Consider the following 25,077-nt stretch of genomic DNA (forward strand, 5'->3'; position numbering starts at 1 on the left):
TGCGGCTGCTTCCCACTAGCTATCTGTTTTACATGTGATAGTGTATATATGTCAGTGCCACTCTCTCACTGCGTCCCAGCTTACCCTTCCCCCTCCCTGTGTCCTCAAGTCTATTCTCTACGTCTGTGTCTTTATTCCTGTCCTTCCCTTAGGTTCTTTAGAACCTTTTTTTTTTAGATTCCATATATATGTGTTAGTATACAGTATTTGTTTTTCTCTTTCTGATTTCACTCTGTACGACAGACTCTAGGTCCATCCACCTCACTACAAATAACTCAATTTCATTTCTTTTTATGGCTGAGTAATATTCCATTATATATATGTGCCACAACTTCTTTATCCATTCATCTGTTGATGGACACTTAGGTTGCTTCCATGTCCTGGCTATTGTAAATAGTGCTGCAATGAACATTGTGGTACATGTCATTTTAAAAATTTATTTATTTATTTTTGCTGTGTTGGGTCTTTGTTTCTGTGCGAGGGCTTTCTCTAGTTGTGGCAAGTGGGGGCCACTCTGCATCGTGGTGCACGGGCCTCTCACTGTCGCGGCCTCTCTTGTTGTGGAGCACAGGCTCCATACGCGCAGGCTCAGTAGTTGTGGCTCACGGGCCTAGTTGCTCTGCGGCATGTGGGATCCTCCCAGACCAGGGCTCAAACCCATGTCCCCTGCCTTAGCAGGCAGATTCTCAACCACTGCACCACCAGGGAAGCGCAACATGTCACTTTTTGAATTATGGTTTTCTCAGTGTATATGCCCCGTAGTGGGATTGCTGGGGCGTATGACTTCAGACTATACTACAAAGGTACAGTAATCAAGATAGTATGGTACTGGCACAAAAACAGAAATACAGATAAATGGAACAGGATAGAAAGCCCAGAGATAAACCCACGCACGTATGGTCACATTGTCTTTGATAAAGGAGGCAAGAACATACAATGGAGAAAAGACAGCCTCTTCAATAAATGGTGCTGGGAAAACTGGACAGCTACACATAAAAGAATGAAATTAGAACACTCCCTAACACCATACACAAAAATAAACTCAAAATGGATTAAAGACCTAAATGTAAGGCCAGACACTATCAAACTCTTAGAGGAAAACATAGGCAGAACACTCTGTGACATAAATCACAGCAAGATCCTTTCTGACCCACCTCCTAGAGAAATGGAAATAAAAGCAAAAATAAACGAATGGGACCTAATGAAACTTCAAAGCTTTTGCACAGCAAAGGAAACCATAAACAAGACGAAAAGACAATCCTCAGAATTGGAGAAAATATTTGCAAACGAAGCAACTGACAAAGGATTAATCTCCAATATTTACAAGCAGCTCATGCAGCTTAATATCATAATTGTTTGTAACATTGGCATTTTACATTTATAAGAACTTCAAAAAAAGAATAGTAAAATTCGTGTTTTAGATGAAACCAATTGCAGTATGCATACGTACTTCATATTGCAGTACATGCAGAGTTAGTACCCAGCGTATTCTGAAATTTCATCATCAGTTGACTGAGACTTGAAGTCTAACTTGGGAGTTTCCCATCTACCCAATGGAATGCATTTTTGTTAGTTTCCGTACTATCCTCCAGAGTATGTATAATCCAGAATGTACTCCAACAACTGTCACTATCACACTGTAGTGCTTAGTTACCATTCATAGTATTTCAGAGGGGAAATATGTTTTGAGTTCTGTCCTGGACGAGTAGGGATATATGGTGGCTGGTAGAGTGGGGGATAAGGGTTAGGACTTTCTCACTTTCTCCTGTTGCAGGTTGTGGAAGCAGTGTTTCCCAGCTCGGGCCGGAGTCCCGGTGGTAGTGGGGATTCCAGGAGTTTGGAGGTGGCAGCAGTGGAGATAGCAGGGCTGGGTGAGGGATGCAACTTGAGTACCAGGGGGTTGGGTAACAGAGATATAGGCTTTTGTGTCTGGAGTCTAGTGGGGAGGTGGGGAGGATGGGAGGAGTGGGATGTGACACCGTTTTGTATGTGCAGGTTGTAGTTCCTAAGTCAGGTGTGCAGGTAAATGAAACCAAATTAAACAATTGATTTTTTACTCTTTATTTATGGATTTTTTTTTTAGAAGCTCCCTCCTGTTCTCAATTTGCAAGAATTAGAGGAGTACAGAGACAAATTAAAACAACAGCAAGCTGCAGTAAGTAAAAAACACATTTCTGACAAAACTGTAAATGAAACACAACAGAGAGGTGTAACGTTTGCAGGTTTTATTGTTTAACTAATATACTAACATTTTAAACAAATCTTATTATTTAACATGACTTTGACTCAAATGATACATTTATACTTATTCAAATTTATTGTCTATTCAGTTTCCCTCACATTACCTTGATAGATGTGCTTCTAGAACTTGGAGTTCTTTCTCTGGAATCCTAAACGTGATCAAAGAATTTTGAACTTTTTTTTCAGATTACTAAGTACCTTTTTAGATTACTCTTTGTCATGCACGCATGACTTTCCTACCCATAGTTTTATGATGGAGCTTTCTTATCTCAGAATAAAGGCTCCCACTTCTAGTTGAAATAGGTCCAAAGAGATTACAGGGTTAAGATTCATTAAATCTGAATTGCTGTCACTATTTAATTGTGTGATGTTGGGCAAGTCACTTAACCTTGCTAAATCTCTTGTTTCATCTGTGAAGTAATGGGTTGGGTTGGGCCTGCATTTTCTCTAATGCCGTAAAATTCTGTGATTTTGTATTTTCCTTGTGTTAGGCTGAATTCCTTTTATAAAACTCAGACTGTACTGTAGAAGATTAAGTAATGGTAGTAAGTGGTCTTGTTAATTTTTTAATACTGAAAGAGCAATTGTAATAAATTTAGCCATTTTAATTTAAGGTATGATCTTTAATAATACATCTGACAAATAAAGGAGGATATACTTCTCTTTCTTTAGTGTTACACCCAGATGTCTCAGTGGGTGCTTGGATCTCCCTGGGGGTAGCAGCATTGGTGTGGGGAAGGGCCTTGAGCACTAGAGGGTTGTGTGGTAAAAATATGTTGTTGTTTTTGGAGAATTAGAGTTCAGTGGATGGTGGCACCTTTTGCCTTCTCCTGGTTTCAGCATATTTAAATATGTACTCCTCCATCTCTGTACTTTATGTGGTAGTATTCTTTTGGGGATGAACCCCACCACAAGGGCCGTGTAGCACAGTGGCCTTTGGAATTTAATCAACCTGACCTTGAATCCTGACCTTGCAGCTTACTAACTGTGGGTGAATTACTGCTATGTTTAAGATTACTCATCGGGAAAATGAAGCATGTAACCCATTTCAGTAGATTGTCATAAGTACTAATTGAGATAATGTAGGAAAAGCAGTCAGTACACTGCCTAGCATAGTGTAGACTAACAATAACTACATGGTCTATTTAAAACAAAAAAATGAAAAACCCATAACTCAAAAAAAAGCAATGACCCAAATAAATAAGTAAAGTGATAACAATCCCCAATTTGGTAAAATTAGGTGGGTTTCTGTCTGTGTACATCTATACACATTCATATCTATACAAATCTATACAAATTCAGAGCAGATTAAGAAAACATGAAAGAATTAACGCAATCTTTGAATGTATGTGTAGTGTTTTGTTCTCAGTTGGCTTGGGGAAGGGGATACAGTTGTGTTTCTTGAGCAGATATTCACTAAATACCATTGGTGTGCCATGCTTCATGCTGGATGTGGTACCTCTGTAGTGTAGTCCTACAGGGGCCCCTGAAATTGTGAAATAAGAGCCTCATGTTCAAAGTCATTATAATTCTAACTCGCATAAGTTACCGTTTTTCATGGAACTGACCAAGAAACCTTAGGTATCTTCATAGCGCTCCAGAAAACACGCTTCCTGTTTTTCAGAAGTAGTGGACCAAACTGCTGTCTGTCTTCTTACGCGGTACAAAGGATTTAAAGGGTGTTCTGTTTCCCAGATAGAATTTCCATAAATTCAGTAGATTAAACATTTATTTATCTTAACAAGTCTATCTTTTTTAAAGCAAATCCTGTACCCTTAAAAATGGTTATACTTTTGTGCATGTTAGTTAAAGCAGATACTCATGTTATTAACAATAATAATGACCACATATTGAGTTTCTATTAAGGACCAAGTACTGTGCTACATGCTATACCTCTTGTACTAATTTCATAGCCAAAGAAATGTACGTGGCCAATGCATGCCAGTATTTGCTGTAGAAGTTATTAGGAAGACCTATGGAATATTCTTGCTAAAATTTTAAATGTAAAGTGTAATAGGAAGCATGAGGCTTTTTCTTTTATTTCCTTTGTTTGATTGCATGTTCTTATAGGTCTCTAAAAAAGTAGCAGATTTAATCCTTGAAAAACAGCCTGCTTATGTAAAGGTAGGATAACATTTGTTATTTTTAATAGTAAAATATTAAAAATGTTTGAGTGACTTATACTTGGAACTTGAAATATTTTAATTTATTCTTTTGTCTATAGTTTATAGCAGCATATTAACTCTATTTGGGTTGTGTATATGTATGGTTTTTTTCTCTCATTTGGGGAATTTACCAAACTGCAAGAAGTGGAAGAGTTTTTATATTTGATTCTAAAGTAATCTATTTGGTTTTCCTAACTTGAAGAGCCAATGAAAATTGCTTCAGTGCACTTTGTAACTCATAGATCATTAATAATGACTGCTCAGTCTGCCTTTAAAATATGATAAAATTGGAACTGTCTAGCTGAATCTGCCCTTTCATCAGAAAATAAGATACTTCAAAATCCATTGAAATATCTTAACAGTGTTCAAATGAAGACATTCATTGTCAAAGCACCTTAGCAAACAAATCATATTTGTCATATCCTTGATTACCTCATGAAGTTCTGTTGGATAGAAACATTTAAACGGATATATTATTAGTATTTATTTACGCCCGTCTAAAGAGGTTGGGTCTAGATTTCCTTATAAACAATACTGCTTAAATATTTTGTCACATGCCATTGTGAAAATCAATTGAAAGTGGTTATTTAAAATAATTTTGTGGAAAAATATACCAACAATGTTCAAGTTCAGGTATTTTTGTTGCTACTTTGTTTTCCAAGCAGGCTTTTCTTTGAAGCCCACTAAAGTTTTTGTTAGAGAACCATACCAATAAGAAAGAAAAATAAAATGCCTCAAACAGTAACCTACACCTAATCTTTCCATAGGAACTTGAAAGAGTTACCTCATTACAGACAGGTCTTCAGTTAGCTGCTGTTATCTGCACAAATGGGAGGAGGTATTGCATTTGATGATACTTTGTTCAAGCTGAGTAACATTTAAGAGAAACTCTGAAACTGTCATGGAAAATTGATTTTTTTTATGATGATTGTGGTTTATAGAATGCCATTCATTAACTGAACATATATAATGGTCTAAAAACTGCACTAAGAAGGTCTGTGAGAAATGTCTTTAAATCTTGTTATGGATTAAAAATATTACTGTTTTTGTGTTGCTTAAATCCGTGCTTCTCAAACTGTCTTTGGTGAAGAACCAGTCTTTTTTTTTTTCTTTTTTAATTTCCAACTTGTTACAGACTATTGTTTTTGTAAAATGCAATAAAAACAAATTACTAGGAAAATGAATTTAAAAAGACCCAACCAAACACATATAAAATAGTCTCATTTTTTCTATTATCAGATTCATCAAGCATAAAATTATTGTGTTAACTTTTGCTGTGTGTTTAAAAAATTTTTTTTATTATTAGATTCATCAAGCATAAAATTATTTTGTCAACTTTTCTTCTACATGTTTTTAAATGCTTATTCTCAATTTCTGTACTTTTGTGGCAGATCAGTAACAGTTTGAAGATTGGTATCGGACCACCCACCATGCTTCAAGTAATGCTGGTTTAGTTTGGGCCGTTGAATAAATTTGTCAAATAGTGCTCACAGTCCCCAAATTTAAGAGCAATTCAGGATACTATCTCATTAATTGCCTAATTGTTCTGTGTGGATAGTGTTCTTATTATACTAGAAAAACTTAACTGTTTATTTTTCACTTTTACAGACACTTGAATATTGCAAAGGAAGGTTTTACTCAAGCTAGTTTAGGCCTTCTTGCAAATCAAAGGAAACGTCAGTTGCTGATTGGACTTCTGAAATCTCTGAGAACTATAAAAACATTGGTATATACAGGTTACTTTTTAAAAGTTAAAGCTTAATTTTATGGTTGAAACAGATTTTACCTTTTGATTTATGTTCTTTTCAGCAAAGAACAGATGTCCGCTTAAGTGAAATGCTGGAGGTAAGTTTACAAGGCTTGGAAATTTGGTGATCCTAATAATATTAAATAGAGAATTATTGTGAAAAAAATTCAAATGTGCATTTTTCTCAAATTGGTATATGGTATGAAGAGCATTTTTAGACATGTAAAAGAACTTGCTCTAGTGCATCTTTTTCTATTGATATGATATACTTCATTTAGAAAAAATTATTGGGGGAAATGTTCAGTTTGTAGCAATGTGGGAGTGTTAACTTCAGTATCTTTTGATTATATCTGTGCCCAAATAGCAATGAAATTATCTTTTGTGTCTAACATAAAGTAGTGATTTGAGGAGTATGTCATAGATTAGTTATGTTTGGTGTCTCATATATTAATTGATTTTCTGAGTGAGCCATCTGTTTTCTGTTTGATGCTTTCTTAGCATTGTCTGTATACATCCGTTATAAGTTTCACCAAAGCCTAATGTATTACGTGTTTCCCCATAATACTCGAGCACCTTTGGGTAGGTACTTTGTCATCATCTCAGCATCCCCTGTGGTTTGAATTGCCTTTGTTGAATTTAGATATGAACTTCAGGAACTTTTTTTAATGATTTTCTTTATAATCACTGTATTACTTCTAAACTATTACCACTAAAACTAGGGTTTGAGAAATGAAAAATTCATTTGCCATTAAATTACTGTTTAGGAATATTTGGGGCCATTAATGAATATTTCACTTTTTTCCAGATTTATTTGTTTAAGAATATTTATGGATTTATGATAGAATTGTTGAATGTTGATTACAAGTAGAATGCATACTGTTTTGGAACATTTTCTATAAACATTACTGAAAGAAGAATGTTAACAGTTAAAGAACTCCTTCCCTCTGAAGCAGCTTGTACTTCTTTGTAGGCTTTATCTACATGTCATGGTCTCAGAGGGCTATTACTGTGTTTTTAAGGGAACAGCATATTTTTTTCATGGATACATTTTAGGCCTGGAGGTAGTTGCTTTGTTATATTTTACTATTTTGGTATATTTCACTATTTATCTGTTGTTGGTATTATGATCCTTATTTGAGAGGAATTAAAATTTTCTGGTGCTGTAACTTTGGATAGAGTATGAACAGAGATTTTTCTTTTTCAGAAGCTTTAAGAAAAATGTTTCCAGCCTAATGACTTCTGTTGTTGATTCAGGAGGAAGACTATCCAGGAGCTATTCAGCTGTGCCTGGAATGTCAGAAAGCTGCCAGCACTTTTAAACATTATAGTTGCATAAGGTAAGGTGATGTAAAATTTTTAAAGCTGACTTTATTGTCAGTTTTTATATAGGAGTTGTGTAACATACAATGGTAATAAACACTGAATATTAATATTAAGTGCTATGTTCTAGTTTAGGCTTCTTATTTGTAAATGAGCAGCACAGTAAAATTATAAATAACAATTCTTAAGGTTTGAAAGATCAGATACTTTCTAATCCTTTTTCTTGTCACCTCATTGAAACTCTTTTTTTCATATTTTTTCCAATCTTATTGATTTCATTTTTATGGAGTAGTAGAGAATAAATTCATCTGTTCATGTCTCCATTGCAGCTCTTGAGAATTCTTCCTCCTTAACTATGCCCAGATTATAAATATTGAGAGTTCTGTTGCAGTTTGCTTTTCAGATGCAGATGGTTCAATTGTTGGCTCATCATGATAAGAATTCTTTTGGAAAATTTAAAGTGATTTCACTTTGTGTAGGAGTCATCTTTGTAATATTTAAGTGATTATGTATTTAATGATTATATCTTCTGTTTATTTATAAAATGTACAATGTAAAAATAGCTGCTGCATCCTCTGCTCTTAGTTCTAACTTTATTAATGGATTTTGGTCTGCTTAAAATGAAGGTTTTGCATTAGTTGTGACAGTACCTTGAGGAATCTCTAATCCTCAAGTGTAATTTCCGCCATTCCTCTAAAAGCATCAAAAATAAATATAAAATCTAGGGAAAATAGTGAGCTTGCCAAGGAAACCCAGTTTCAAATTAAATTCATACTTAGCCTAAAATGAGTCCCTTAGTCTCCCCTGTATGGAGAATCTGGCACTCAGTGAGCAGGATGCACTGATATTGTAGATGTTGATTGCTAGTATCTGAAAAAATAAAAGGATTATGAAAGGACAAAACATTAATACAGCTTTGGATTAAATTTTTTCTTTTAATATACTCTCACATCATAGGTCTGTGCTGGGTATAGAATAACTAGGTATTTTCCCCCTTAGAGATGATATTTTTTTTTCTTTAGGATTATGTATATTGAAGCGACCACTTTTTATTTGATTAAGAAGTGCATAGTTGGGTAGTACCAGTAATATTTTGATTTTATCCATTTTGACAGTGATTAACTGTCACTATTAAAAACTTGATTATGTCATTTATACTTATTAAGTTGGCGAATAGTGAATTAGCTCTAATATGTTGAATATATTTGAAAATTTCTAGCAAGGCCTTCTGGCTCCTGAAGAAGCATAGCGCTCATTTAGTTCATTTCGTGGTGGTAAATCTGTTAGAATGAGAAAAGCTTATTTATGATTGGCTCAAAATACTTCAGGCAGTTATGTATTTACTGAGCGTTTATTATATGCTAGGTGGTTTGTTTTGGAATTGGCTGTATAGTGATGAACCACATATAATGTAATCAGTATAATCCATGGTTTTCTAGAGTGCTTAGTCTATCAAGATGGATTTGGATTGAAGTAGGCCCAAGTGGAATGGGGCTTTATAGAGAAGGAAGTTGAGCATACGGTGGAAGCATTGGGATCTAATTTTCCTTAGGGGGTCAAGACTAAGGAGGACCTGAAGAAGGTGCAGGAGGGATTAGCTAAACCAAGGTATGAGGTGTTGTAGATACGAGATTACGGGTATCATGATGAGTCTTTGTTGCAGAGATGCCAAGCAACATGAGGACGAAAATATCTATAGCATTTATAGCAACAAAGAAATCAGAGTTGACCTTGTTAGGGACAGATTTGGTTGAAGTGTAAGTGTAGGATGAGGAAATTTTATATGGAGGAGAGATGTGGAATTGAGAAGGAGCAACCTGAATATTTGAAAATCAATGAGAAACAGTGAGAGGTTAAAAATAAGACAGAGAACGTAATAATAAAGCTTCGTAGGGATTATTGGAGAGATTGACTTCGAAAAAGTCACCATTCTATTATAATAGGAAAGAATGAGTTTGGAAATTTGTTGGCAGGAGATTGAGGGTGCAGGTGACATGTTGACACTTCATTTTTTCCATTAATTAAAATTTTTATTTTAGGTTTGTTAAAGTAAATATCTTACTTGGTGAGAGTTAACTATAAAAAACTGAAAGAAATCCTTATTTGGGCTTTTTCAAGTTAGCGTGAAGTGGCTTCTAAGCACTTTTTCATTTTTATGTTTATAGTGATATGTGGAGGAGTTATCTGACCTGGTAAAAAGTTTTGATCAAAAAGATCTGTAATGATGATTTAAATTAATCATTGTTTTATTTTAGATAATACGGTATATAAGCAGCATGCTGTGTTTACATATATGAGTCATACGTGCAGTAATAAGAAAAGTTTGTCTTATATTCTGAAAATAGGTAAAAATACATGCGCAGATACATTAAAATGTCCTAAGGAATTCATTGTAGTGGGATTTTATCTTAGGCTTCCCGGAAATCTGTTAAGTTGTGTTTTTAACTTGGTGATTTAGTGACAACATCAGGGTGGCTCCGAAAGCAGAGCTGTTAGTTGGAAATGCTTGGTGGTGATGATAGGCCCTCCACCAGCAATTCTTCTCCCCCACATAGAGCAGTGTTTCCTTTGCCTGCCACCATTCATCCTGCCTGACCCAATCCCCTTCTCCCTTCACCTCTTATTTCACCCGTTAGCTCCTAGTTGGGAGAACGTAGGTTTGTTCACTTCTTGTAGATAATGTGATATAGGAAATAGAAATAGAATTAGTTGATATGTGGGACAGATTGAGTCCACAAAAATGAAAGGAATTTTATTCTAATTTCCTTTTATTTTTGTCTTTATTAATTAGATGCCCCTTTCTTATTCTATGCATTTATTTTTGTTTTGCTCTTTTTCCTCTGGTCTACTGAATACAATCAGTATTGAACCTGTTCTTGAGCTCTTTCATTGGGTCTGTTCAGACATAATTCACCAACACTTTAAACATTCTTTTAATTTACCTGGATCTGTGGAATTTAGCAAAGGCAAGATTCAATCTTTGCTTGGAACTGAGTGCATCAGGGTGAAAAGTCATTTGACACACTGGTAATCATAGGAATAGTTATTTCCAACTGAATTCACACTCTTATTTTCTTTAACATTTAAATGTATTTTTATTCCTGTTGATGGTTAGAGAATCGAGAAATATATTCTTTTTTAGAAATGTCCTTTAAGAGAATCATTCCATGATTCTGAGCATTTCTGAATTCTTGTGTGGTGTTTTTTTGTTTTTATGTTGCAGGCAAAGTCATATGTACAGTGTATCTACTCATGCACTTCTTAATTTTTCTTTAGTAGATTGTATGTTCCTCTTTTCTTTCTTAGTCACATTGCTCCTTTATTGGAAATAAAGTACTTGGTAGAAGGCAGAGACTCTGTGGTCTTAGGAGTAGATTACATGGAACAACTGAGGGTTGACTCTTATGATTCTGAAAATAGAAAAAAAGAGAATTCACAAATTTGCCTCTGCATAAAGAGGCATTGACTGTTTACCTAGTAAGTCTCAGGTTATATGACTATGTAGTTTAATACATGAAGTACCAAGCAATTTGGTATACCCAGTTAATTGAAAAATGAAAGAAAACTGGTAGCTCTTCAATACCTTGTGTCTTCCTTGAGATGTGCTGTGTTTCAGCATCTTTAGTAAAAGATACTGTAACACCAGTTTTGTTCACTTTGATAACTGACAGGGTCCATTTTTACATTATTTGACATTTCTTGAGTTGATTGACAGAGAGTTACATAGTTGGGATTTACTGGGAATAAGAATTAGTGTGTTTATGTTAAAATACGTCTGAATGAAGCATTTGATTTCTTTATCACTTGATATTTATCTAAATTAGTTTCAAGAAAAGTTATTAAAAGTCAGAACTTCTTTATTTTTTGAAATTTCATTTGAAAGAAACTACTGGAATGTACCTGAGAGCATGCTGGATTATGCTCTGAAAAGTTTGTGTACCAACTGAACTAGTTTGTTGAGTACTACATTTTAACATACACAGATGGATTTAATTTCTCATAATCTTTAAAATATCGTTTTATTTTTTTCTCTGAAGACGATCTTGGCAGTTGAAAGAAAATTGCAGGTTTTAGAACTTTAAATCACAGAATAATGAGCACAGCTTTTAGGTACAAATACAGCAGTACTAGGGACTATTCTTCCCCTGTTGCCCTTGATTTCATCTTAGCAAGCAGTGCCTGCTCTCTTTCTCTAGACTCAGGCCGGGGGAGTGCAGGAACCTTACCTGGAGCAGTGTTGAACAGTGAGTGTTTGTGCAGGATCACCAGGCCTGCTTAGCTACACCCATATGTAGATCTGAAGTCCCTGTTGCTTGATTGGCTTGGGCTGAGTTATTGATACCATGCTATTTGGACACCACCTGCATTCCTTATGTTTTATCTTAACTTCTTTTCCTCTGGCTTCCTCCCCCACACAGTGCCATTTAAAATTAAAGTGAAACCTACACAAAACATAATACTTGAACAAAACGTCTTAAAAGGTAAAGGTTTTTCTTTCTGCCCACCCATCATTCCCTTTCCTACTACCTAGTATAAACTGCTTTTACAGCTTATTAATTTTTTTCCTAATAGATTTCACTGTAATTTAACTACATGAGAATATCTTTTTCCTGATTTATCACTGTAGGTAGTTGTTGATGCTCTGACTGTTTACTCCCCATAATAAAAATCAATAAGAGATAGGTGTTTGGTATACATTTTCCTTCTATTTGCTTCTCCATCTTCCAAGTTTTGTTAGTGAAACTCTTATTTTTACTTGGTCAAGTTTATAATGTTTATATTCTTTTCACAACTATAATTAAATCTGTGCGTTTTCTAACAGGTTACTTCTAAAAAAACTAACCTAATAGAAATCATATTTACTATATTATGTTTATTTAAATATTATTATCTGCAGAACTGAGTGATTGGACTTATAAAAAAGGAAAATTAATCCTTTGTCTCTGAAAGAAAATCAAAATCCATTAGTGTCTTTCTATTTCTGTTGAACGTTTTTCACCTTTTTGGTATGACTCGGCTGCTATCATTTCTTTGTAATATTCCTTTTTTGTGTATTTCTTTGTCCTGTGTTGTTATAGTTACCTCTCTGAAAATTATTTTTTTTGATATGGGATACATGGGTGTAAGTGTTCAGATTTTGAAATGACCTTAATTTAGTCCATACACAATTGAAAGAAAAATTATTTTTTTCCTTAGAAAATGGAAGGCATTGCTCAGCTGTCTATTCCAGTCTTCTGTTTTGTAGGACAAAGTCAGATGCTACTCCCATTCTCATTCCACCATAAATAGTGTCTTTCCTTTAGAATTTTTAGGATCTTTTTTCTACTTGAAGTTATAAATTTTCACCTGTCTAGAAAAGTCCTGTGTCACTCTTTACTCCTAGATGATGAGACAAGAATGGAGTATTATTTAATGCTTAACTGCATGAGATGTTATGTTACTTGTTATACCAAGAACTCTTGAAATTTATTTCTCTAGGAATTTGTAATAACAGGCAGTTAACAGGCAGACTGTGGGATAATACGCCAGTTAACAGCACAGAGTGCATAAACAGAAGCCATCAGAGATGTTCAAGCTGTGAATGGCTCACTTCCCAAACCCCAGCAGGAATGGGAAATACTGACATTTATAGGAGTGGGAGTAGAAGCTAGGCACCATTAGCTAAGGCAGCACTGACTATACAGTAATTCTAAATTATATTAAGGTTTTCTCACTAAAGCTTTATTTTTCAGCTTTTAAATATTGAATCCTGATGATGGTGATAATGATGATGGTATAATAATACTTAAAAAATTTTGGCCTTTACTATGTGTCAAGCACTGTACTTGTCATTTTCCTTACTTTTTCTTATTTAGCATTAACAAAATATTCCTCAGAGGTGTTGTTATTGTCTCTCTTTTATAGATGAGGATGTCGATGCTCTGTAAAATAAGTGGCAAAGCCAGGATTTAAACTTAGATCTGTTGGGTTGCAGAGCTTGTTGTTCTTAAACCACAACTATGCTAGACTGTCTACCAGTGTGATAGCTGTTATGTGTAGTGGGACTCATGGCTATTTGGCCAAGTTATATTATCCTGCTCCAGTATCTGAGTTATATTCTTACTAGAGTTAATTGTATTTTTTCCTAAAACCTATTTCTGCCAGTTGTGTTTGTTACTGTATTTATGTTGTTTAAGTAAATAAACAATTTTTGAAAGTAAGTTGAATGCATTGTAAAAACAGAACATATTGTTAAAAATAAATTTCCTTTTGAATTTTTTGTAGATGAAACAACTCATAAAAAATTGGGGCATATAAGGTAGCAGTGTGATCTGACATTTGGATTGTTTTGCATTTGTTTTTAAGCTCCTGCTTCACTTTTGAGAAACTGAAACTTGAAATTACAGACAACTTACTAGTCATTTGGCTCATATGAGACTAAGAATTTAAAACTCCAGTCAAATGAAAAGACAAGACCTTGGCTCGAAATCAGAAATGGGTGAATGAAGTACATTTATACAATTTTAGTTAAAATATTCAGTACACATAAATATTCTTGTTTTAACTTTGATCAATTGACCAACTAAAAGGTCTTCTGCTGAGCTCTAGCACAGGGTTGGCAGAGCGCCTTTGTCTTTAAAGGGCCAGATAATAAATATTTTAAGCTTTGTAGGCCATAGGTCTTGCTTGCAACTATTCGGCTCTGCCCTTGAAGACCAAGAGCTGCCTTAGATGATATGTAAACAAATACATATGGCTGTGTTTCAATAAAACTTTATTTAGAAACATAGCCGGTTGGCTAGATTTGGTTCCTCAGCCTGACATCTGCTCTGGAATTACATTTCATAAAGTTTGGAGATGTTGTGAACATTTTTAGTGTCCTTAGTAACGGACACTAGGCTTTCTCTGTGGTGAATGATAGTGTTCTGGGTTAGGTCAGGGATTTCTGAACAGTGTATTTTACTTACGTGTATTTCAGAAGTTTTAGCACTCTACTGAACCATATATAAAGATGTAGTAATTGGGTAACTGGTGTTCAGCATATAATGGAATCTTGAAACTTTAGAGCTAGAAGCAACCTTTTAGATCCAGCCCACTTTTGCATAGGAAACTGATGCCCAGAGTTATTAAGAGACTTGTCTTAAATCACATGGCTTAATAACAGAACAGGGAAAGATCATTAAGAGGCTAATTACTTTCATACTATCTTGTCTTTCAGCAAGTCAACTTTGTACAAAATTTTGATTTATATGCATTTTGCAAGTGTGTGTCCAGATCAGTTATTTAAAAGAAGACTTTTAATTATTTATGGATATGTTATCTTTCATATTTTCTATAGTGATTATAAAAATGCCACCCCAGGGGCTTACCTGGTGGCGCAGTGGTTGAGAGTCACCTGCCGATGCAGGGTACGTGGGTTTGTGCCCCGGTCCAGGAGGATCCCACATGCCGCGGAGCGGCTAGGCCCGTGAGCCATGGCCACTGAGCCTGCGTGTCCAGAGCCTGTGCTCCGCAACGGGAGAGGCCACAACAGTGGGAGGCCCGCGTACCACAAAAAAAAAAAGCCACCCCAAAATTGTTTGATTCATTCCATTCACTTGCAGGTAGCCTTTAATAGCTTTTAGCCTTTCATCTTACAACTGGTAATTTTTTTGACTGTAATGTAGCTTTTATTTATCCAAATGTTTATGAATAGGTCCTTTTTACATACTTTGATTAATTGACTGAAATAACTGGAATTCAGGTTTCTAAATGATGGCTCAGGGTTTCTTTAAAGTCTGTACATTTAATATGTCCACTCGTTAATCACATTTTTACATATGTATCTTTAATTAGTAGCAAACTGTTATCAAACTACAGTTGTAGATTTTGAGAGCATTTTTAATAAGACCAAAATGTTTGATTTATAAATTTTATATTTAAAAATTTCTGCATACTATTTACATTACGATGTTTGCATTAACTCTTAATATATAGACTATAAAATCATTTTAATCATAAATAATAGAAGCAATAAAAATATGTAGATTTATAATAACATTGTAAATAAACTCTAAAGCCCATTTTTTTCAATTGCGAAGCTGAAAAATCATTACTCTCGCCTATGAATTAGTTTATATATATTCCTTTTTTCTTCAAACTCACAATATTCCCTGAGAGAATATGTTTACCAGTTCTGATATTTATTATTCTGCGTGTTCTTGCCTCTCCATATCTGTGTCTCTAGCTTCAGCCTTAGGTGAACTGAGCCCTGTGTGATAGAGGAGTGGAACCAGCTTCCACTCTGCTTATCTCGTTTTCTTTCACTAAGGCACCTGTAGACCCAGAGTCTAGTCTGACTCTTTTTCTTCTAAAACGTTCTCCTTTTTTTTTTTTTATCTCTGTAGTTTTTTTTTTTAATTGAAGTAGAAAATGGGGGCTGAAAGAATGATGGTAAATTTTTGTCATTTTTTGTTTAAAGTGCAAATTTGACTCTGCAGATATTTATTACCTGCTCTGAGTCAGGCAGTGCGTTTAGTTAGTCCTGGGGCGTCACTGGGGAATAAGCCACAGTCTGCTCTGACAGATAGTCACAGATATTTCTTTACTATAATTCAGGGTGCTGTAAGCAGAGCATTGTGAAACTTAAGGGAACAGTCAGCAGAGGAAGACTTCTGAGAAAAGATGACATTTGGAAGATAGATGGACATTTGGGCCCAAGTGAGAAAAGGAGAATGTACTTTATAGTTATTGTGAACATTATATGCAAGAACAGAGGGTGTGAAAGTCTGGGGTTTGTTTGGGGAGTTGCACATAGCCCATATGACTAAAATACAGTTGACCCTTGAACAATGTAGGGGTGAAGGGCGCTAACCCTCAGCTCAGTCGAAAATCCATGTATAACTTATATAGTTATAAATTATACTCTGAGTCTGTGATTCTGCTTCTGAGGATTCAACCAACTGAGGATTATGTAGTACTGTAGTATTTACTATTGAAAAATATCCCCTTACAAGTCGACCAGTGCAGTTCCAATCCCTGTTGTTCAAGGGTCAACTGTATAAGCACTGAAAAGTGAATGGGAAGTTAATTTTTCATGTCAATTCTTAAGTCTTATGTGCCGTGCTAATTTGGGGCTTTATCCTTGGTTTAATCGGGAGCCATCAGACATTTTAAAGCAGTGGATTAATGTGATTTTTATTTCTGCTTTACTTAGGAACTGCAAACTCAGATGTCTTTAGGGACCAGGCAGGTAACATATATGTGAAGCTGCCAGATGACAGCAGGAAATGGTCAGGTCTGCAGGACTGTTGGGCCTTGCCTAAAGCCTTTCACATACAAGCTATTGAAAATGATGCTTCTGCCAAATCAAACAGAATGTTGACCAAATCCAGTCTGGAGTTAGACCCCTGTCTCTCTCTCTATCAAACCACTTTGGTGTTATCTCCTCAGTTTGCATTAAAAGGCTCTATAAGAAGCAAAGACAAGGAGTCCATGAATCCATATTGTATATTCTGTAAGGCTGTTACCAAGGGTGTTGTTCCTTAGGAGATAAAATATTGCTATCCTCTTTATCAAGACTGGCAAAATTTTCTCTCTCACTTAATGCCAACAAAAGTGATTTTTTTTCTCTTTGTTTTGTTTTTTCTCTTGAGTTACTGGTGTGTTTTGATATTCTGGACACTGAATTGTGTACTCTGGGCTTCCCTATTTGTTTTGGCTGCTAGGACTTTGAGAGTCACATTTATAATCAGATGACAGTTGTAAAAAACCTTGTATAATTTTGGTGTATTAAACTACATCTTCCACTTGTTCTTACTGTTTTATTTTGCCTTAACCTCTTTCGTTAAAAATGTTTTCTCTAAAATAGTATTTATGTTGTTAGATACCACAGATCTTTTTTAATATTGGGATATTATAATTCAAATAATATCAGTGTTTTAAAAAACTGACCTAGGGAGAATTAAAGGGGAAAAAAATCAAATTCAATCACATATTCTAAGTGTATAACTCAATATATTTTTACAAAGTGAACATAATTGTGTAATTACCTCCCAGAAACAGAAACAGAACTAGAACATTTCTAATACCCCAGAAACTTCCTTCATGCCCCATTCCAGTCATTATTTTCCCAAGGTAACCAGTGTTCTGGCTTCTGTGACAGAAGTTTTGCGTGTTTTGAACTTTAAAATGTACATACTGTATGAGTCCGTTTATACAAACTGACTTCTTTTTGTCCAATATTATGTTTTTGAGATTCAGGTAGTATATTTTCATTGCTATAGTATTTCATCATAAATATATCTCACTTTACCCATTTAATTGTTCACAGACAATTGAGTTGCTTCATTTTGCCTATTACAAATAATGCTGCAAGGACTGTGTATGCACTTACGAAAGATACATATCTAGGACTTCTGGGACATAGAGTATTTGTGTGTTGAGTTTTAGGTGTTAACAGTTTCCCAAAAGGTGCTATCAGTTTTCCCTTCCTCCAGGATTGAATTGCGTGTTCCTTTTGTTCTACATCCTTGCCAACATTTGTTGATGTCATTTTTAATTTTTTAAAAATATTTTTAGCCATTCTGGTCGTTTGTTATAGTGTCTTATTGCAGTTTTAATTTGCATTTCCTGAATGCCTGATGGAGTGCATATTTATATGTTTTATGGCCAATGGGATATCTCCTTTGTCAAGTATCTGCTTAAGGCTTTTACCCTTTGTTTTTATTCTGTTCTGTTGTTCTGTTTATCCTTATAATAAGTACCACACTATCTTATTGCTGTAACTTTATAATAAGCCTTAACCTATTTTAGTGTATGTCTTACAGCATTGTTCTTCACAGTATTCTTGACTGGTCTTAGCCCTTTGAGTTTCCACATAAATTTTAGAAACGGCTTGTCAGTTTCTACATTAAAAAGCCTTCTGGGATTTTGATTAGAATTAGAGATCATTTTGGTGAGAACTGATATCAACAATATTGAAGGTTTTAGTCTGTTTACATGGTATATACCTCTATGTAGTTGTCATCTTTATTTTAGCTGTACTTTGTATTGTATATTTTTTATTTGATTTATTCCCAGGTATTTGGTTTTTTGAAATTGTATTTTTAAAAATTTCATTGTCTAATTCTTTGTTTCTAATATATAGGGATTAATTTTATTTTTGACATTTTACTTTTCATCTATATTAAACTTATTATCTTTAAAACTTGCTATCAGTATTTAATTCTTAAATTCTTAGTTTTATCTATAGATTCTTCAGGATTTTCTGCCCACACAACCCTGTTGCTGCTAGTGATGACTCTTCTGTTTCTTCCTTTCTAATTCTTTTCCTTTTATTTATTTTTCTTGCCTTTTTGTACTGTCTGTAGGATCAGCAGCACAACTTACTGCTCATACTATTGATCTGTGCATTTAATTATTCAGTTTGTCTCTTTTAAAGATTGACACACCTAAATCTGTTTTATTTAATAGTGAACTGAATTCAAAGCTGCAAGATACTTTAGAGCAAATTGAGGTAAGAAGAATTATATATTAAGTTAAATGACTTTTTCTTTTCAGAGGTTTTTGAATAGCATAGATGCATCTTATGTTTTGACTTTCATGTTATTAGTGTTTCTACATCACTATACTTTGTGTTTTTCATTTGGAATATCTGTGCATGGTCAAGTTAATGGTAATTTACTTGTACTCTCAATAATACTTTAGGAATTGTGGGATCTGAAAAGAGTATTTGAAAATATTACCATATCCAGCAAGATCCCTAAACTGTTAGTCATAGGTGTGTTCTCATGTAAACTATAGGCAAAATACTTAACCATGTATTAATTATCAACTGCTACTCCTTTTTAGTTTAGTGAGTTTATTTATTTAAGAATGATTATTGGCTGATGATAACCCTCCTAAATTCCTAAACCTCATAATAATATCTCATACAATTCATCAAATATGTAGAAACTGGAAAGGAAAAGCTATGTCATTGTGAGCATAAAGCCTTTTCCTCCTACATTTATTCAGAGTTCATCTCTTTCCTCAGAATCTTTGCAAAGCAGAGTGTTCATTTAAATAAATTTAATAAGAATTATTTGGTTTCTTCTGATACTTTATTTTATTGTTTTCCTGATGAGAGTACTTAGAAAAGTTGAGGGTAGACTTTCAAATGACTTTTGTGAAAGTAGTTTTTGATCATAAATGCAATTATTTCCTAATTGTAAGAATGACAGTTTATTTGATAAACATAAATAGAACTGCTTTGAAAATCCCTTAAGTAAATAATCACGTGAAAATTTTAATGAGGACTTTCTTTCAAAGCTCAGTTTCTTTCATTCTTATAATTTTCTGTATAAGTACAGAATAATATTTATCTTGAAATCATTGAGATAGAAACCCATAAACAAAGTTCGTACATTTAGATATGAAAGGGCAGTACCTTGAGGTATGTACTTTTAAGGTCAATGTAGTTTTCTTGAAAATTATCATTGCTTTTCAGTGATTTACAGAAGGATTGTTTTATTTTTCAGTAGTCCTACAAACTCAGTTCATATAATTGTAAGATTTTAGCAGATGCTGGAGGAAACATAGTTAAGTAAAATTAAAAACTAAAATTCCTTTAGAGACTATGATAATTATTTTGTGTCCCTTGAGACACTAGGCATGTTTTTTTAAAAAAACTCATATATTAATAACATCTCAATAAACTTGAGTATAGCTGGTAATAAGAATTATAATTTATTTATATTTTTATTTAAATTTGTTTTTGACTATTAAATCCAGTGTAATAGTAAATGTGTTTAGATATTAGTTAAAAGTGAAAAATTAGTTTTACTTAATATTTTCTTCTTACTACCTTGAAAATATAATTCCTTAACCACCTCTTGCCTCCTCTTTTAATTATACAGGAACAGCTGGATGTTGCTCTGTCCAAAATCTGCAAGAATTTTGACATTAACCATTATACCAAGGTTCAACAAGCTTATCGACTTCTTGGAAAAACACAGGTTAGTTTTGAAAGGATGTTTTCTTTTTTCTTAATCAGGAATCTGTTGATCTTCATGATTGCTTAAGTTTGAATATTATTATTAATATAGAGTGCTTAAAAAGTTTCATTGAACAAAGTAAATTTTTATGTTGTATTAACAATAATAACATGATCTCATAGGCTTAGAGTGTGTGTAGTGTGATTAAAACATTACAGGGGCTTCCCTGGTGGCGCAGTGGTTGAGAGTCCGCCTGCCGATGCAGGGGACGCGGGTTCGTGCCCCGGTCCGGGAAGATCCCACATGCTGCGGAGTGGCTGGGCCTGTGAGCCATGGCCGCTGAGCCTGCGCGTCCGGAGCCTGTGCTCCACAACGGGAGAGGCCACAGCAGTGAGAGGCCCGCGTACCGCAAAAAAACAACAAAAAAAACCATTACAGAAGTCTGTTTTAAACTATGAAGTGTTTCTCAAGTTTAATATTTTCACCATTCTATGTAGGTTTTTTAAAAAGTATATTATGAGATAATTCAGTGGGAGAGAATTGTAGTCTTTTTTACCTCAACTCTTGGTCCCGAATAAGAACTTCTAAATTTGGAGCCTCGTGGTTCCTAGATGAGCCATCATGACTCCCTCAAAGTGGTATGTAAACTTTTGTGCATTGTGTACATTTGTTGTAAAACAGGTCCGTTGCATTTATCAGATTTTTCAAAGGATTCTATTATCCTCAGAATGTCCTCACTGCTCCCATGATGCATGGCTTTACATACTCTTACTTCTCAAGGGCTTCCTTGAAAAATTTGAAGTAGAGGCCACAGTTTGAAAATTAATTATATCTTCTGCAAATATAGGATTATACATTTTTCTAGAGAACATCCAAACATGATAGGTGTAAATGTTTTCTTCCCTTAAATGGTCTCTTGTCTTAGAAGGAAATTGAAGACTTTACCAAACTATTTAAACTCTATTTACATTTTATAATAAGAATAAAGAAGTTTGGTTATTTATTGTACTTTATTAGTTTTTATATCTGAAGCTATACCTAGGGAAAAATACTAGAAGGAAGACATTTGGTAATTTCGAGGGACATGTTTAAAGACCTTTGAAAATACAACTATAACTTCTGATTTCCCCCATTAGATGAATTCTTTTACTCATTAAATATTTATGGGTACCTACTATGTGCATTGCTCCAGGCACCTGGATATAGGCCCTCATGTATCTTACCTTCTAGCGAGGGAGACAAACATTAAAGAAATAAATTAGTGTAAGTGGATAGAGTGATGCAAAGTACTGATTTATATAGGATAGTCAGGAAAGGCTTCTCGGAGAAGATGACCATTGAGTATCCTGAACAATGTAAAGGAATGATGGCAGAAGGCATCCAAAGGTGTGATTATGCATGACATGTTTGGGAAAAGGTAGGATGGGTACCAGTGATAAATACAGAGCAACAGAGCAGTGTTCATAATTCAGGTTTATCTTTAGTGGTATGATGTTCTGGTTATTTGCAGGCTTATTTGCAAATAATCAACACTTATAATTCTGTGTATAATAGTTATTCGTGCTGTAGCTAAAATTGGTAAAGATTTTTTTCCTGTGTTTTTAAAATCTGTTGAAATTTATTTTAATAATATGAGATTATGTTGTATGTTTTTTCTTTCCATAGACAGCAATGGATCAACTTCATATGCACTTCACCCAAGCCATTCATAATACTGTGTTTCAAGTTGTTCTTGGTTATGTGGAACTATGTGCAGGAAACACAGATACAAAATTCCAAAAGCTGCAATATAAGGATCTCTGTACGGTATGTCATAACTTAATTATTGTTCATATCTATTTTAGTTTTTAAGTTTATATTTCATTTATTTTAGAGCCTACTATTTGAAGATATGTTTGCAAACAGTTTTTCTCCCATATTATTCTTTTCCTCATAGAGAAACTGGAAGATTCAGTCACATAAAGAGTAAAGGTTGATGAGATGGTACAGATCTGTGGAGTGCGGTTGCTTCTAAATGGACTCTCTCCCCTCTTATAGCTTCTTGTACCCCTCTGTCTCAGGGTCTTAACTCTCTTCTGTGAGCATCTAGGGTGCTTTTAAGCAATCATCTTTTTTTCCTTACATCTGATTTTGTAAGGAAATCATCTGATTTTCCTTACATACTTTCAATCAGTCTTTTCATGTGTATAAATGTTGCTTCTGTCAGCATCTGTAACCAATTTTTCTTTTTCATTCTTAAAGATACATAGGTCTGTAGGTAATATAATCCACAGGTGCGAAGTGAACTGAGTTGGGTTCTCCTTTCGAATTGTTCTTGCTGATGGATTGATGTAGTGTGAGGGAAAGAGAATGATGAACCTCTAGGAGAATGGGGGTGCTATTTGCTTTTAAAGGAAGCCTGGTAAAGCATGAATTCTGTTTGATACTTATTAACAGAATTAGGTATGATAGGTTCTTTAATGTTGAAAGAACAGACTTAGAGGAGCTGAATAATGAGATGAAGAATATGATGCATTTTAAGGTGGCCCACTTTCTTTGGCACTATTCCTGATAAAAAAATTAAGGACGTTTAGAAATTACCTCAGGCTTCTTGGAAGTATTTAAGTCGGTGCTGTTACTGGCAGACAGGGATGTGAATATCTCTTATAAGCCTAAGTAGGTTTTAATTTGTTTTATAGTATTGAGTTATATTTGACCTATTTAAACCAGGTAAGATTAGGAAGAGATTATCTCATATCAGATTTATTTATTTAGTTTGATGAAAAGATGTGGACTTTTAGTAACTGAGTTCTGTAAATTAAAGTGGTTAGCTCAGTAGAGGAAAAATGGAAGGAAGCCTTAGATGTTCAATCAATAAGCTGATGGAAGGAAACTTAAATATGTTTTCCTGGTGAGAACACATATCAAGGATCTGGAATGGCATAACTCAGGCAAGTGAGGTGATTTGTGAAGGAGCCTTGTATTAGGATGTACAATTCTTAATTTTTCAATATATGGCAATTGGGAATCATTTTTGCCCTAATTAAAATTAACTGATAATAATTATTGATGAAATACTGGTGTAGGAGCGTATGTGGCAACCGAGTGTCAGGTAAGAAAGAAACAACAGAGCCCCCAGGATATATGTGCATGGTGTTGACTGGCAGATTTTGGAAGTGAGAAGGAAGAGCCGAGGCATTTGGGCAGTTGGTTTTCTCTGTATAGTAGCAGTATTTTGAAGGAAGTCCTTAATCATAGATAAAAGTTTAAATATAATGTTAAAAATTGAAATAAGTGATTTAAAATTTTGTGTTGAAGTATACTTGATTTAAAATTTCTGCTGCACAGAGAAGTGATTCAGTTATACGTATATATGTTCTTTCCGTATTTTTTCCCATTGTGGTTTATCACAGGCTATTGAATATAGTTCCCTGTGCTGTACAGTAGAACCTTGTTGTTTATTTTATATATGGTAGTTTGTATCAGTTTAGCTCTTTTATTTTTATTCTTTTATTCTTTTTTAACATCTTTATTGGAGTATAATTGCTTCACAATGCTGTGTTAGTTTCTGCTGTATAACAAACTGAATCAGCTATACATATACATATATCCCCATATCTCCTCCCTCTCGAGTCTCCCTTCCACCCTCCCTATCCCACCCCTCTAGGTGGTCACAAAGCACAGAGCTGATCTACCTGTGCTATGCGGCTGCTTCCCACTAGCTATCTATTTTACATTTGGTGTGTATATATGTCCATGTCTTTTATTTTAGACAATCACTTCCCCTTCTTATATTTTTCATGGCATCCCATTTTTGAAAAGACCAGGCCCTCTGCCTTATGGAATGTGGCAACGGATCTTACTGTTGATCCCCTCTGCTCAGCACAGGGTCTGGTTATAGTAGCCTTTCTGTCCGTTTGCTGAGCACTTGAAAACAGTGATAATGGTTATGAGTAATAATCACAGAAGCTAAAATAAAAAAAGATTGAAATAAATGAAATAGTATACTGATCAGAGTTGATAGAGGGATAGTGTTTCTGTAAACAGGGGAACATTTTGTTTCCTTTAAATGGAAAGAGATTGGAAATGGAAAGAGATAATCATCTGCTTGTTCTTATTCACAGTATTATTTTATAAATTTTTTTTAATATAAATTTATTTTTGGCTGTGTTGGGTCTTCGTTGCTGCGCGTGGGCTTATTCTAGTTGCAGCGAGCGGGGGCTACTCTTTGTTGCGGTGTGCGGGCTTCACATTGCGGTGGCTTCTCTTGTTGCGGAGCACGGGCTCTAGGCACGCGGGCTTCAGTAGTTGTGGCTCGTGGGCTCTAGAGCGTAGGCTCAGTAGTTGAGGCACATGGGCTTGGTTGCTCTGTGGCATGTGGGATCTTCCTGGACCAGGGCTCGAACCCGTGTCCCCTGCACTGGCAGGCAGATTCTTAACCACTGTGCCACCAGGGAAGCCCCACAGTATTGTTTTAAACCACTGACAGATGTCAGTCTATTACTAAATGGGCTAGAATGAAATTGAACTCCTTTTTTTTCCATCTTTTTGGACATTCCTTTACAAAGAAACCTGGGGCAAAATTAGTGTTCTGTTTTTTATTTTCTCTGATAAACAGAGAACTTCAGCATTCTTAAGGCCAGCAGCATACTGTCCCATTATGAAGTGTCTGCCATTTGTGTTCTGTCAC

The 25,077-nt window shown here is 34.8% G+C and overlaps 1 protein-coding gene across 1 annotated transcript in view; it reads left to right on the forward strand.

The window, feature by feature from the left end:
• The window catches only part of VPS50 (VPS50 subunit of EARP/GARPII complex), a 140,228-nt gene that overhangs the window by 20,904 nt on the left and 94,247 nt on the right, over positions 1-25,077 (forward strand). The window contains exons 4-12 of the mRNA XM_022586009.2: positions 2,084-2,155; positions 4,312-4,365; positions 5,174-5,244; positions 6,015-6,132; positions 6,216-6,251; positions 7,408-7,490; positions 18,907-18,949; positions 20,331-20,429; positions 22,074-22,214. Of these exons, the coding sequence (XP_022441717.1) occupies positions 2,084-2,155; positions 4,312-4,365; positions 5,174-5,244; positions 6,015-6,132; positions 6,216-6,251; positions 7,408-7,490; positions 18,907-18,949; positions 20,331-20,429; positions 22,074-22,214 (717 nt within the window). The remainder of the gene's footprint in view (positions 1-2,083; positions 2,156-4,311; positions 4,366-5,173; positions 5,245-6,014; positions 6,133-6,215; positions 6,252-7,407; positions 7,491-18,906; positions 18,950-20,330; positions 20,430-22,073; positions 22,215-25,077) is intronic.

The sequence above is a fragment of the Delphinapterus leucas genome, chromosome 9, assembly GCF_059928025.1.
Source record: "Delphinapterus leucas isolate spDelLeu-1000000601 "Yukka" chromosome 9, BTC_Dleu_Yukka2, whole genome shotgun sequence".
In the NCBI taxonomy this organism is placed as follows: domain Eukaryota; kingdom Metazoa; phylum Chordata; class Mammalia; order Artiodactyla; family Monodontidae; genus Delphinapterus; species Delphinapterus leucas.